General features: G+C 24.1%; 2 protein-coding genes and 1 long non-coding RNA gene across 5 annotated transcripts; 2 read left to right on the top strand and 1 right to left on the bottom strand.

Annotated features, from left to right (window-relative positions):
* Positions 1-1,239: 1,239 nt before the first annotated feature.
* LOC102655094 lies at positions 1,240-2,807 on the bottom strand. Its single transcript, XR_003304278.1, has 3 exons — positions 2,146-2,807; positions 1,751-1,864; positions 1,240-1,319 (listed from the first exon to the last, which is right to left on the bottom strand). It is a non-coding gene; the product is annotated as an uncharacterized LOC102655094 (long non-coding RNA).
* Positions 2,808-4,979: 2,172 nt separating this feature from the next.
* LOC411420 (adenosine receptor A2b) lies at positions 4,980-9,980 on the top strand. Its single transcript, XM_394893.6, has 4 exons — positions 4,980-5,508; positions 8,224-8,435; positions 8,686-9,156; positions 9,456-9,980. Exons 1-4 carry the CDS (start codon positions 5,076-5,078, stop codon positions 9,840-9,842), a joined length of 1,503 nt encoding a protein of 500 aa, XP_394893.3. The 5' UTR covers positions 4,980-5,075; the 3' UTR covers positions 9,843-9,980.
* Positions 9,981-11,202: 1,222 nt separating this feature from the next.
* Positions 11,203-14,435, top strand: LOC100576866 (probable elongator complex protein 3). Of its 3 annotated transcripts, none has more exons than XM_006560457.3 (9): positions 11,203-11,445; positions 12,101-12,342; positions 12,483-12,686; positions 12,852-13,105; positions 13,182-13,371; positions 13,450-13,667; positions 13,733-13,993; positions 14,065-14,246; positions 14,307-14,435. In XM_006560457.3, exons 2-9 carry the CDS (start codon positions 12,127-12,129, stop codon positions 14,390-14,392), a joined length of 1,611 nt encoding a protein of 536 aa, XP_006560520.1. In that variant the 5' UTR covers positions 11,203-11,445; positions 12,101-12,126; the 3' UTR covers positions 14,393-14,435. The 3 variants fall into 3 exon arrangements, with proteins under 3 accessions (XP_006560520.1, XP_026295146.1, XP_003249694.1); XM_026439361.1 differs by lacking the exon at positions 11,203-11,445 and adding an exon at positions 11,714-11,731; XM_003249646.3 differs by lacking the exon at positions 11,203-11,445 and adding an exon at positions 11,728-11,951.
* The last annotated feature ends 44 nt before the right edge of the window (positions 14,436-14,479 follow it).

Below are 14,479 nucleotides of genomic sequence, written 5' to 3'. Positions count from 1 at the left end.
CATATCTTTTTAATTGGATTCCACTATTCATCACAAGATTTTAATAACTTTTGTTCCCCTACCTGGAAACTACCCAAGTTATCACACCAAGTTAACTACTATATATATAATATATAATATATGTGTAAGACATGCTACACAATGAAGTCAACTAAATCTTATTAACCAATTAATTGTAAATCTATTGCAAGTTTTCAAGATACCAAAATGTTTTTCAAAATATAAAAAAATTTATTAGAAAAAATCGTTAGTCTTTTTTTAAAATTTTATCACTTGATAAGAAAATTCATATTTACGTTATTGATTTGTATAATTTCTCATGTATTTTTAATCGCATTAATAGCATTAAGTCATTAAATATTTAATAGTATAAATATGTGAACATCTACAATAGTGTGACGTGTCCGCGGTTATTTGCCTAATGTAAACTTACATTCTTGATGTTATTGTCTAGTCATGATTCATTCAATTTCGCGACATAATTAATGATCTTTTATATGATGTCAATGACCTATTATGCATCTTTTATATACACTAAGTAGAAATAGAATAAGAATAAGACTGAAATTGTTTATTATATTTAAAAATTTTCTCGTATCGATTTAATCCGTATTATATATTTAAAAATTAAAATAGTAATTTAACAGAAAATTAAAAAGTATATATATCTTGGAAAAATTATATTATTTTTTAACTTTATTATATAGAAGAAAATTAATCACGAAGAATATATATATATATTTTGCTATAAAATTGAATTCCTAGAAACTTGCAGAGAAATCCGATTTTTCACTTCAAACAAACTTACGACGTATACACGTACAAATATGGGATATAACCACCTTGCGCGAAAGGGAGAACGAAAAATGCGCAGATCCATTTGTCTAGTTAGCCTTGGTAGTAATCCGATCCTGTCTCATATCGAATGAAATAACAAATACCCGCTTTTGATTCAATTAATAGAATATTGAATAAATAGTTTATTTCTATGATTTATATTCTATAAACATGTATATGTTTCAATTAATTATATATGATTGAATTAAAAAAAAAATTAACTTAATATAATTGTACTTTTTTTTTTATCTTAATATAAATAATCATACCTTTTACTCTGTTTAAAAAATGGAATAAATAATGCCTCATAGAATCTGATGATTCGGATAAAATGATTTCCAGAGACTTTTGTACTGATATAAATAGAGAGATGGTGTTATAAATAAAGTGTTAAAAAAGAAATAGAGTTTTCTATTTTCGTCATTATTATGTATAACACGCATGCGTGTAGTTAATTACATCGATTACTTTTTGGAATTTTCCTAAAAAAAAGAAATATATAAAATACTTAGTAAAAATATTTAGTACAAAAAAAAAATACGATAGTTATTATAATAATATTATATTCCAATAAAACAAATTCTTTTTGTAATTAAAATCTATTAAAAACTAAAAAACATTCTTTAAGTTAATTGGAATTAACGCTATTTCATATTTTCAACAATTGCATAATGATTTTCTAACAATAAGAAAATATATACAAGTTTTTTTAAAATGCAACGTTCATTATACGAATTGTAGTTGAAACATTTAATCACATTAACAAAAGAGAAAAAATATAAAATTTTCTCGTGCCAAAGAATTCAAAGTATCATGAAAAGTTCCAGAGACGGAATAAAACTCTTAATTTTGTCGAGAGGATACTAAAGTAATTTGTACTACTTATTACTTACTAACTATCTCACATACTTACATTTATATATTTCGTATGCGTCGACTTTTATCACTTATACATATAGACAAGTCATTGAATTCTCGTAGCACGCTTATCCAATTACAAATCTCATAAGATGCTCACAAAGAAATGCTACCGCAGCAAATAACCAATAATTCAAATATGTGACTAATTATAAATTAAAGCTTTTTTAAACAAAAATTAAATAAGAATATTAAATAATTCAAAGTATATATATATTTATTATATGTTTATTAATACTTCAAATAATATAGATTCAATATAGATATATCATTAAAATTTAAAATTTAATTAACACGATTGAAAATTTAACATGAATTATAATGAAAATATAATTGTTACAATATGAATAAGATATAATAATTTAATATTTCAAATTTTTTAATTTTTACCTTCATTTTCAAAGAATTTATTTCAATATGAAATCAATTTAGATAAAACATAGAAACATTAACATATAAAATTGCCAATTTTCTTTTCTGGTCTACCACTACCGCCATAACCTATAACCGTGTCTATTCCACCTCCACCGCCACTAGTCCCTGTATATTACGAAGAAACTCAGTTACGCGCCACGGGGTTGAGAAGACGGACGCGTTCCCTGGATGCGTTTTATTTATGATCGCCTAATTTTTTTTATTTAACTCGCATTTTTAGAAAAGCACATCACATAATAAGCGTCGATGACTGATTGATTTATGACGCCTCGGAAAAAAGCGCGCGGTGTTATTGATTGACGTTGATTGGTTCAGTGAAGATCTGCGTGACTTTGATTGGCTATCGAACGATATCGAATCGGTGTTTCTTAAATATTCGATTAATTAAAATCCGCGAATTTTGATTGTTATTTAAAATATGAATTAAGTACTCTTTCATAAATTATGTTTTAAAAATCTTAAAATAATATATTAAGTAAATTTTATTTAAAATATTATATAGAAGCTATAATGATGATAGACAAGTGATATATTAGTCCTCTATAAATAAAGATAAACGTAAAAGTTTAGAACGTAGTATTGAAGAATATAATGATGTTAAAATACTCTTTATCTTTATTTATTATTATTTACAATGACTTTTATTTTCTTTGACTTTCATTTTAGATATTTTGAATTGGATTTTAAGTTCTTATCTCTTTTTTTCTAGTTAAAATAGAATCAATTTTTTTTTTAAATTATAATAAAAATTATAAAATTAAATATGAAAATTTATTTGTAAATAACATTTATTGCATGCTTAAAATAAATATTGAGAAATGTTTTAAATTAAATGTTTAGTAGTTTTATAAATAAACTTGATGTTTTATGTAATTTTAATTTATCATATCACAAATTAACAATAATTTTTTTATTATCAAAAAAAAAGATTCAAGTAATCATTGCTAATCTTATCTTTATTAATTTTTAACTTTTCTAAAAATAAAGTCTTCACATGATTATAAAGTTTAAAACTTTAATCTATTTTTCTTCTCAAAGAAAAGTTTTTTAATGATCTATCGTGAAATAGAAAATAGAAGATTATATTGAATATTAAAAAACAAAAAAGCATTTTTAAAAAGAGATTTTTTTATTTGAAAAGTAATGCATTTTAATAGAATAAAATTATTGTAAGCTGGAGATAAAAATGTTGGCGTTCAAATATATTAAATATATATTATATATAAATTAAGATTTACAAATAAAAATAAAAGATAAACATTCAGAAATATTTTATTATAAAATAGATAAATTCATAAATTCATAAATAAGTAAAAAATAGAATTTAGTTAATTATATGAATGACATTTATATTTGATTTAAAAAAAAAAGATAAAAATAAATTTAATCAATTATTCAAGTCATCATAATTATTTTTTCTACATGATTTCAATTGAAATGATAAAAATATTTATTGAATTTACATAAAAGAATGGATGTAATTGAAAAATCAATAATAGGAACTTTGAAACTGTTTAATATTTAAAAATGAAGGAATATTTTTTGAATTTATGATGTTGATGACCTCAATATCCAATATGGCTAAAAATATAATCAAAAGCACGCGTATCATCTAAACTAAAATTACCTTCTGATGAACATAGTTGGAAGATGATGTTGTATGATAAGCTTTGCAAGTACGCGACCAAAACGTGGTTGAACTCTATTCAATGAACTTGATCATTTGTAACCCGTGATTTCCAGTCATCCTGTTTCTCAATGGACGATTTGTTGTTCTTTGACAGAACGTAGTTACTCACTGATACCTTAAATTACCTGTGGAAGAAATTACCCGAGTTGAAAAGCTTTATTAATTCTGAACAAAGATAACGAGAATTGAAGTCTCATTGAACAAACTTACACAACATAACAGAGAGACACAACTTAAGTTCTATATTATACATAACTTCCACTTGTAGTCATTTTGAAAGAAGATCGAGAAATAAAATTATTGATGTAATGAATATTGTGATTTTTCACTTCCACTCAAATATTTTGAAATATTTTTAATTAAAAATATTATAATCATGGAAAAATATAATTCATAGAGAAATTTGATATGATTTTTAATTTAAATAATATTTGATTCAGGATTATATATTGGATTATATATATTTCTCTTATACATATCAGAGAATTATAGAGACATTATATTTCTAGTGAATTGATATATCATTTGGCATAACAGAAGTGGCATGAACAGAAAACTTGTCAACCGAAAAATGGTATAAAATATATTAGCTTCCATAACACGTTCATACAGATAAATAGCGAAGCTTTCTTTTTCTGTCTTCCTATACGTGCTAGTATCTTTCTGTTAAAATAAAATGGATTAATTATCATTGGATTAATTGACATGATCATTAAGTATTTAATGATTTCTGTGGAAATTCTTCATATTAAGAAAGCAAAAACATATCAATGATCAATTTTCTTCTCAAATATATACAATATACCATTTGTGATTTATTCCATATTAAGAATATAGAATTTATTTAAAGAAATGGTACAAATTCGTGTGGCATATCAAATATTCTATATACAGAAATTAAAGGAATTCATTAAAAATGTTGTAAGAATTGTTGATCACGCAACTCTGCATTTACAAATTTCTTTATACATAAATCTGTGAGAAAGAACAAATGAATATTAAATTATCACGAACTTAATATAAACTATGAAACATAAATTAAATAAAAATATTAAAAATTAATCTCTATTATCTATATATGATTAATATATTTTCAATAATTAATAATTAATAAATAAATAAATCAGTGAGTAATCATCCGAATGAGTGAGTAAAAAGTAAATGACGATTGTCTATAGAATATTATTTTATCGTGATGGAATTTCCATCAAATATTAGTGAGTTGGCCAATAATTTGACTGTAACAGCCCTAAATGCGTCAACTCATTCAGAACTTAATTTACCGTATACAGTTTGCGAGATTTTGGTGGCAGTGTGTGCAGTGTTTGGTAACGGTTTGGTAATCATCGTCTTCAGCAAAGAGAAAAAACTTCGTCGACGAACTAATTATTATATCATCTCTTTGGCTACAGCTGATCTTTTAGTCGGATTGTTCGCAATACCTTTTGCTATTTTAGCTAGCATTGGTTTACCGAAGAATTTACATGCTTGCTTGTTCACCGTTTCTGTGTTGATTGTTCTTTGTACGATCAGTATCTTCTGTCTAGTGGCGGTGTCCGTAGATCGTTACTGGGCAATACTTCATCCCATGGGATATTCCCGCACTGTACGAACTAAAACTGCCATAGGTAAGAAATAGTAAGAGCGATGAACTTAAACTGATAAGATAATTGCTTAAGTTTTAGAATTCTAATTAAAAATTATTTCATAATTATCTTAATAAATTATATAATTAATAATATAATATAATATATAATTGATAATATAATATTAAATATAATTAATAATAAATCTCATTATAAATCTTAATAAATAATTTTTAAGTCAAAAAGTTTAAGTTTCATAATTTCATAAGTTTCATAACAATAGAACTATTAAAAAAAAAGTCAAATTAATTAGTTTCAGATTTCTTATTCTTTCAATTAAAAAGTGACGTATATTAAATTAATATATGAGATTGATACATAAAATATAAAAAGAAATCAATCAATATCAAAAAATTTCTTGAGATATTTCAACAATTAGAAGAATTATATATATAATAAGATTTTTCCATATTTGACAAATATTTCATTTTGCTTTGTTTGTTTGTTTTTTTATTTATAAGCATTTATTATTAAATATTTATTAAATATTTAAAAAAAATAATTTGTTTAAGTTAAATGACTTAAGAAAACAATACTCATCATCATGTAATCGCCAACACGCAAGTAGTAAGAGTCAATAATTGAGCAAGTCCGCAAAAAGTTCGGAGAAGTGTATAACAAATACGACAAACTTGTTTCTCGTGTCAATGTCGTTATGCTATCCGATAATCCAATTAAAACACCTCTTCCTAGAAACATTCTGCATGGCACGCATAACCGTTTAATCGAGCTGCAATAAAATAACATCGCGACCCTCCACGTAATTATATTTTGCGGAATTGTTTGCAAAGCACCTGTTACACGATTCTCCATATATCTCAAGTATTGTTTTTTTCATCAACATCGAGTGTTTCCAATTTATGCAAAAACAATTTTCTCGTTTAAATGATTATATATAACTGGAAAAATATAAATTATTAAACTAAATTATTGAATTAATTATATATACGTTTCAAAAAAATTCAAAATTACATATATAGTAAATATAAAAGGTATACATACTGTTATTTTAAAAAATATATCTATTTTTTACACTTATTATGTTTTAACTATAAAAAAGTTTATATTATTTACAAATCATTGAATTCTGTGTGAAGTTAAATACTTCGAATGCAACGAAATTTTATAAGATAATATTAACATACAGTTACAATAATATGATAAGGAATTTCCATCACGTTCCATTATATTAGAATACAGAACATCAATTTGTGTCAGTACTGATTAGACAACATTGTTCAGATGTATTCTTAGAAGCCATTGTTACAAATTCTAATCTCAATTTAACTATAATTTTGTTAAAAATACAAAATGGAAATGATTTTTTATATTACATTCAAATATTTTTGTTTATTCTATCTGTGCTGTTTCTTTTTTCAAAGAAATTATATTATAATTTTCCATGAAATTGTATCAATGAAATATAACAAAATACATCTTAGACGCCAATAAGTAATAAGTATATTAAGCTATATAAAATATTTTAATAATATAGGATTATTATATATATTCTTGAGAAATTTAATTTAAAATTAATTAATCCAATTTTTATATCGAATATTTTTATAATTACTTAATGAATTTTGTGTAATGAATTATCAATATAATTCCTGTTTTTAAATGTCTTCCTTATAATTGAATTCTATGTAAGTATTCTTATCTCAATTCTCAAATTATGTCAAATTAAAAATAAAATTTTTCGAAAAAAATAATTTTTATATAATATATTTCACAAATTTTACTTAAAAATCGCTATTCTGTCTTTATATATAATATTTTTTTTTATAAATTTATAAAAGTAGATAATAATGTACTAATTCCGATAAATAATTTATATATTAATTATATAATTAATATAGGAATTTAAAAAATTCCACCTGCATTCCGATAATGTCAACATATTCCATAGAGTATGAAATACACTTGAAATACCCATCTGTTCGATTTCCCAAAGGATTTTCTTTGATGACGAAATTGATGGAAATCGCATTTTTTTTCTATGGAGATAATACTATATTCGTAAAAAAAAAACAAATCGAAATTTTGAAATGTTAATAAAAATAGTAATTACGTATTGATAAAAAAATATTATCGAAGTTTGTTTTTAAATATAATTTACGCTGGTCCAATTAGATATTTCTCATTTCACTAGCAGATTGTCCAACCATGATTAATTTAAGCGTTTTGCCTATTTATGGCGAGAGTGATTTTAATTATGAGCTTGCTGACTGATACCATCTCTCCAATAAAGGAAAAAGGTGCGTTTATTGCCATGCTTTCCAATCGATAACATGCATCTCTATCATCGAATCTTTTGACCGACTTTTCATACTTTTGCTCCAGAATCTTATAAATCATTGCATTTTTTGTCCAAAATATCCTATTTTCTGCACATAAAATTATTACAATATAATTTTTCAGTAAAAACTATAAAAATGAAGATTTTAAATATTTTCAATACAATTTGTATGAAAAAAAGAATCATATAATCATATATAAAGAAATTGACTTAAAACTAACCTTAAAAAAATTGCATTAACAAAGAAATTGACTTAAAAAACACATATTTCTAATATTTTATTATTAGTATTTTAGTATTGTACGTTTTATTATTCTAAATCAATTCCAAAAATAAATAATATTTTAAAATAACAATGAAACAATAATGAATATAATTTAATGATCTTGTTCTTTCAGGTATAATCTGCGTATGTTGGATCGCTGGTACACTAGTTGGTTTTCTACCGCTATTAGGATGGAACGCAGGCAAGAAATCCAACGAGAAATGCATCTTTACCGAAGTGATGGATTACGATTACTTGGTGTTTCTATACTTTGCCACGATCATTTTTCCCGCGCTATTAATTGCTGCCTTCTACGCCCATATATACCGAGTAGTCGTAAAACAGGTCAGATACTTTTACTTCAAATATATAGCACAATATATGTGTGTATATATGTGGATATACAATGCAAATATGACAATTATCGAAGATTTCATTAATTATTATTCATTAATTCTTGAAATTAATCTTTTTTAATACATGTTAATAAAGAAAATATATTGCATTTCAAGTAGTAAATTTTTATTATATTATTAAAATTATTAAAATTTTTTTGTTCAGTTATATTAATTATTAATATAATATATTCTTACAGTTGCAACAAATTGTAACGATGAATCCAGGTCGTCGTACCGGAAATCAGACAACTGGAACCATGTTACGTTTACTTGGCGCCGCCAGGAAGCGTGAAGTAAAAGCGACACAGAATCTGTCACGCATTGTAATCTTTTTCATCATCTGTTGGATCCCACTGTATACCATTAACTGTGTGATGGCATTCTGTCCATGGTGTAGGGTAAACGATGTTGTTATGAATTTTTGTATAATTCTATCGCATTTAAACTCGGCGGGTAACCCATTACTCTATGCTTACCATTTGAAAGACTTTCGTGCAGCGCTTAAAAACTTCATGTGGAATCTTCTATTTCCACACAATAATATGAAATCTAGTGTGGTTAGCGTAATTCATGAACGTGGTTCTTTAGTTGATTCTCAAAGGCAATATCATAGACAAATTGGTGGACTATCATCTTCGAAAAGACCGACATCAAGTTTATTGCGTCAGGTAATATTTATTCAATTTTTTGGAATTATCAAAATAATTGAAGAATAAAAATTATTGTACTTTCAAGAAAATATAATGAGATAATATTTGACTTGAATAATTTATAATATAATTCTTTTTATTAATACTATATAATAATAATCAATTATTTTTTAAAGTTTTAATAAAAATTGTCATTTGATCGCAAAAATTCTTTTATTTTTTATAAAAAAATATTTTATTTTATCGATTTTATTTTATCGATTTTATTTTATCGATTTATTTTATCGATTTTATTTTATCGATAACTTTAATAATAGGTAACTGATGTCAGATCGAAAGGATTATCCGTGTCTCGAGATATTTCGATTCGAGATAAAGAAACCGGAAATGCGTCAAGTTCTTCGCAGAGTGACAAACAGGAAGATGATAATATGAGTCAAAATAGCAACGAATTTCAACGAAACGAAAGTGACAAATTTGAAAATAACAGGATTGATTCGAATATTTCGAAATCATCCTCTCATATTACTTCAATGGAATTACAAACTTATAAACCTTTAATGCCGCTTCTTCCGGCAGAAATAGATAACGTTGAAGAAACACCACCCGCATCCATTTTTGTAATTGAAGTGGATGTAAATCACATGGAATCTGTTCATAAAAAGGTTAATGAAGAATTGACAGAAAACAAAGACAAAGGTTGATAAATTTCTTCAATATTTTTAATCTTGAAAAATTGATCAGATCTTGAATCAATCCAATCTAAAAATCGGTGGATAATAACAATTTCAATATTAATAATATAAATTATTCTTAATAAAACGGTATGATAATTATTATTTATCATAAATAAATTATTGAAATTGAAAAATAATATTTTAATAATTATATAAGTTTATTAGAAATAATATAATTTTTGATGTTAGAATTTCAATTCAGTATATAATATCTTAAATCCTGGTGTTAATACTCGATATAAATTATAAACATATGAATTAGATTAAGTTTTTCAATTATTAAAATAGAATATTTGATTAATTGTACTTCAAGATTATATTTATCATTTTCATGTTAATTTACTATGAAAATTAGAATCAGCATTAAAAAAAAATTATTTGTTTATATACAGAATTATATTTTTGTCAAGAAAAAGTGCTAAAAAATTAGATTTATTAAATTAAATTTGAAATAGTAATAGATATTTTTTATGTGAAAATAAGTTTAGATATTGAAATTTTTTTTATTAATTGTGAATAATATTATTTTAAAAACAAAATTAGATAAAATAAATTGTTGAAATAATTTATATATTGTTAATAATAATTATAAAATGAATATATTATATGTATATATAAAATATGTGTATCCATAATATATTTATATTGATTTATTTATAATAAGAAATAAAATCTTATAGATTACATTGAATAAATATGTATTTTGCATGGATATTAAAAATAATGTTACAGATGATGTTAAAAATTTGCATGAAAATGAATATTAAAAGTAAAAATGTGAATTTCATATATAAGAAACTAATATAAATAAGTGAATTGATATTCAAACTTACAAAGACATCATTCTCGTATGTAATGTTTATTCCATATTTTATGTATAATAAAATATATATCAAAAATAAATAATCATAAAAATGATTATCCATATCTGTAAAATATATTAATCTAATTTTTAAAAATTAAATAATAAGAATTCTAAGAAATTTTATAATTATATATGGAAGAATAATGTCAAATTATTTAACTTATATAATTTATTGTATGATTTAATTAAATAATAAGGATAATAAGCAGTAAAAAAAGAAGAATAGATATAAAATAAAAATTACTTATCAGCGCCATCTCTTTAACGTCAAAGATATTTTTTCAAAAGCATGCTAAGGTAAGAATATTAAGAATATTAAGAATTAACTACCAATGTCATTTTTTGAGTGCATTTGAACAATAATAAAATAAATTTTAGAAACAGATAAATATTTAATGTAATATTTAAAAATAATGTCAATCAAGAAGAAATGCAAAAATCCAAGAAAGAAAAAATAATGAAGAATTTAAGAAAATCAAAACTCAAATTACTATCGTATCACGACTTACGTTAGTGGATTTATAAGAATCGCCGGACATATTCACCAGTCGTGACCAACCGAAGGTTGTGAAGAAGAATGACTTACATTCTGACGATATAGGAAGGATTGAGGGATAAATCCCTGATCATTGATTTACAAAAAATCTTTCAATCACAAGATTGAAAGATAATTTTAATCGAGCGCGGATCCTGGAAAGACTGAAAGTAAAACATCAATTTAATTATTTTTAGAGTTATTTTTCTTATATTTGCCCTTTATAAAATTCATATGCTGAAAATGCTATCTAATTAACTTTATTATAACTTATTTATCTTTATTTAATTTACTGATTAAAAATTTTAACAAAATTTATTAGATCTAACTATTATCATATCAGTTATTATAATCAGTTATCAGTCAAATATATAGATGTCATTACTTGTATAAGTATTACATTCTTAATTAATACTGAATCGATAATAATACTGAATCGAAAATGATACTAAAATGGTAAGAAAGATCTGAACAAGAAAACGAATTGGTTATTCATTATTCGTTATTCTATTCTATAATAGGTTAGATTTATTAATGATATCGAAGTTAACCTAAAATCAATTTTCAAATAATTTCAAATAAACATTTATTATATCATATTTCGCAAAACGAATTAATAGTTACATTGTTAGTAATCTTAAATAATTAAATATTATCATGGTAAAAAAAAGAAAAGGTAATATTATTACAAAAATTAATATACTTATAATAATTTTTTAAAAATATAGAAATTTGTTTTATAACTTACATTATTTTATTTTTACAAAAATAATTTTATTTATAATTTTAATTATAATTTTATTTTTGCTGTATGCTTAATTTTAGAATTTGAACAAAGCAAAGAAGAACGTATGGTTATGACAATTGGAGAAATTATACAAGAATTATTAAAAGCACATGAAGAAAATAGAGATGTTGATTTAAATAAATTAAAAACACGAATTGCTTCTAAATATGGGTTAGAAACTTCACCAAGATTGGTTGACATTATAGCAGCTGTTCCTGTTGATGCAAGAAATATATTAATACCAAAATTAAAAGCAAAACCTATTAGGACTGCTAGTGGAGTTAGTATTTTCCTTATTATAATTTATATAATAATTTTAATTAAATTCTAATTGCAGTAACAAAAATTATTAATACATATTCAAAAGCAAATTATGCTTTTGAATAATGAAAAATATGTTCACTAATTTGGTTTTTATAGATAGCTGTTGTAGCTGTAATGTGTAAACCTCATCGATGCCCTCATATTAATATGACAGGAAATATTTGTGTATATTGTCCTGGTGGACCTGATTCTGATTTTGAATATTCTACACAATCTTATACTGGTTATGAACCTACATCTATGAGAGCTATTCGTGCAAGATATAATCCATTTTTACAAACTAGGCATCGTGTAGAACAAGTAAAGATATTTATTAAATACTTCTATATAAATTATTTTATATTAATTTAATTAATTTTAAAAATAATAAAATTAATTTTATTTATTATTAATTATTAATTATTAATTTATTATAAATTATTATTATTAATTAAAATTCAAATATTGATTAAAATATTATTACAGTTAAAACAATTGGGACATAATGTAGACAAAATTGAATTTATTGTTATGGGAGGTACTTTCATGTCTCTGCCAGAAGATTACAGAGATTATTTTATTCGAAATTTACATGATGCTCTTTCTGGTCATGTAAGTAGCAATGTTGATGAAGCAGTAAAATTTTCTGAACGAAGTCGTACAAAATGTATTGGTATTACTATAGAAACACGTCCTGATTATTGTCTTAAGAAACATCTTTCTGATATGTTACGTTATGGGTATGTATAATATAATGATTTATATATATAAATATATTTATATTTTTTTTTAAATTTATATATTAAAATGTAATAGGTGTACTCGTTTAGAAATTGGAGTTCAATCTGTATATGAAGATGTAGCACGAGATACTAATAGAGGACATACAGTTCGTGCAGTATGCGAAAGTTTTCAATTATCAAAAGATGCTGGTTTCAAAGTAATAGCACATATGATGCCAGACTTACCAAATGTTGATATTGAGAGAGATGTAAATCAATTCATTGTGAGTTATAATTATATTTCTAACGAATTATGTTTTATTTTTTTAATTTATTAATGAATATAATTATATATATTTTAGGAATTCTTTGAAAATCCTGCTTTCAGAGCAGATGGATTGAAAATTTATCCAACATTAGTTATACGAGGTACAGGTTTATATGAATTATGGAAAACAGGAAGATATAAAAGCTATCCACCGAGTGTTTTAGTAGATCTTATTGCTCGAATATTGTCTTTAATACCGCCTTGGACTCGTGTATATCGTGTACAGAGAGATATACCTATGCCTTTAGTTAGGTAATTGCATTATATTTTATGCATATTATGATGTTATGTATTAAATTTAATTCTAAAACACACAGCTCGGGTGTGGAACATGGAAATTTACGTGAATTGGCATTAGCAAGAATGAAAGATTTGGGAACTGATTGTCGCGATGTTAGAACTCGGGAAGTGGGTATTCAAGAAATACATCAGAAAGTACAGCCTTATGAAGTAGAACTTATACGCCGTGATTATATTGCCAATGGTGGGTGGGAAACATTTTTATCCTATGAAGATCCCACTCAAGATATTTTAGTTGGTTTACTAAGACTTAGAAAATGTTCAAATGAAACATTTAGGTGAATTAATATCATTAAAATTATTTATTATTTAATATTAAAAAGTTATATTAATAAAATATGTATTATAGGTCAGAACTTAAAGAAAAATGTTCAATAGTGAGAGAACTTCATGTATATGGTAGTGTTGTTCCAGTGAATGCCCGTGATCCTACAAAGTTTCAGCATCAAGGATTTGGAATGTTATTAATGGAAGAAGCTGAACGGATAGCAAAGGAAGAACATGGATCTCATAAAATTTCTGTTATATCAGGTAAAAATTAAACAATTTAAGTTTAAATATTATAAAAGCATTATATATGATTTTATTCAGGTGTTGGAACAAGGAATTATTATCGAAAAATGGGATACGAACTTGATGGTCCATATATGTCTAAAATACTTGTACTTTGTAAATAAATATTATTCTTTTCAAAATAAAAAGAAAAATACTAAGACATTATATTTTTTAGACTTTTAACAAGAAATAAATCAGTAATTTAATCA

This window comes from Apis mellifera, linkage group LG3 (genome assembly GCF_003254395.2).
Source record: "Apis mellifera strain DH4 linkage group LG3, Amel_HAv3.1, whole genome shotgun sequence".
NCBI lineage: Eukaryota > Metazoa > Arthropoda > Insecta > Hymenoptera > Apidae > Apis > Apis mellifera.
The sequence above is the reverse complement of the archived record's forward strand: the minus strand, read 5'-3'. Positions and strand labels throughout refer to the sequence as shown.

Coding starts and splice junctions, on each gene's coding strand:
- LOC411420 (XM_394893.6), top strand. CDS start 5,076: ATGGAATTTCCATCAAATATTAGTGAGTTGGCCAATAATTTGACTGTA. Junction 5,509..8,223: donor ACGAACTAAAACTGCCATAG/GTAAGAAATAGT, acceptor TTGTTCTTTCAG/GTATAATCTGCGTATGTTGG. Junction 8,436..8,685: donor ACCGAGTAGTCGTAAAACAG/GTCAGATACTTT, acceptor ATATTCTTACAG/TTGCAACAAATTGTAACGAT.
- LOC100576866 (XM_003249646.3), top strand. Junction 12,687..12,851: donor CTAGGCATCGTGTAGAACAA/GTAAAGATATTT, acceptor ATATTATTACAG/TTAAAACAATTGGGACATAA. Junction 14,247..14,306: donor TAAAATTTCTGTTATATCAG/GTAAAAATTAAA, acceptor GATTTTATTCAG/GTGTTGGAACAAGGAATTAT.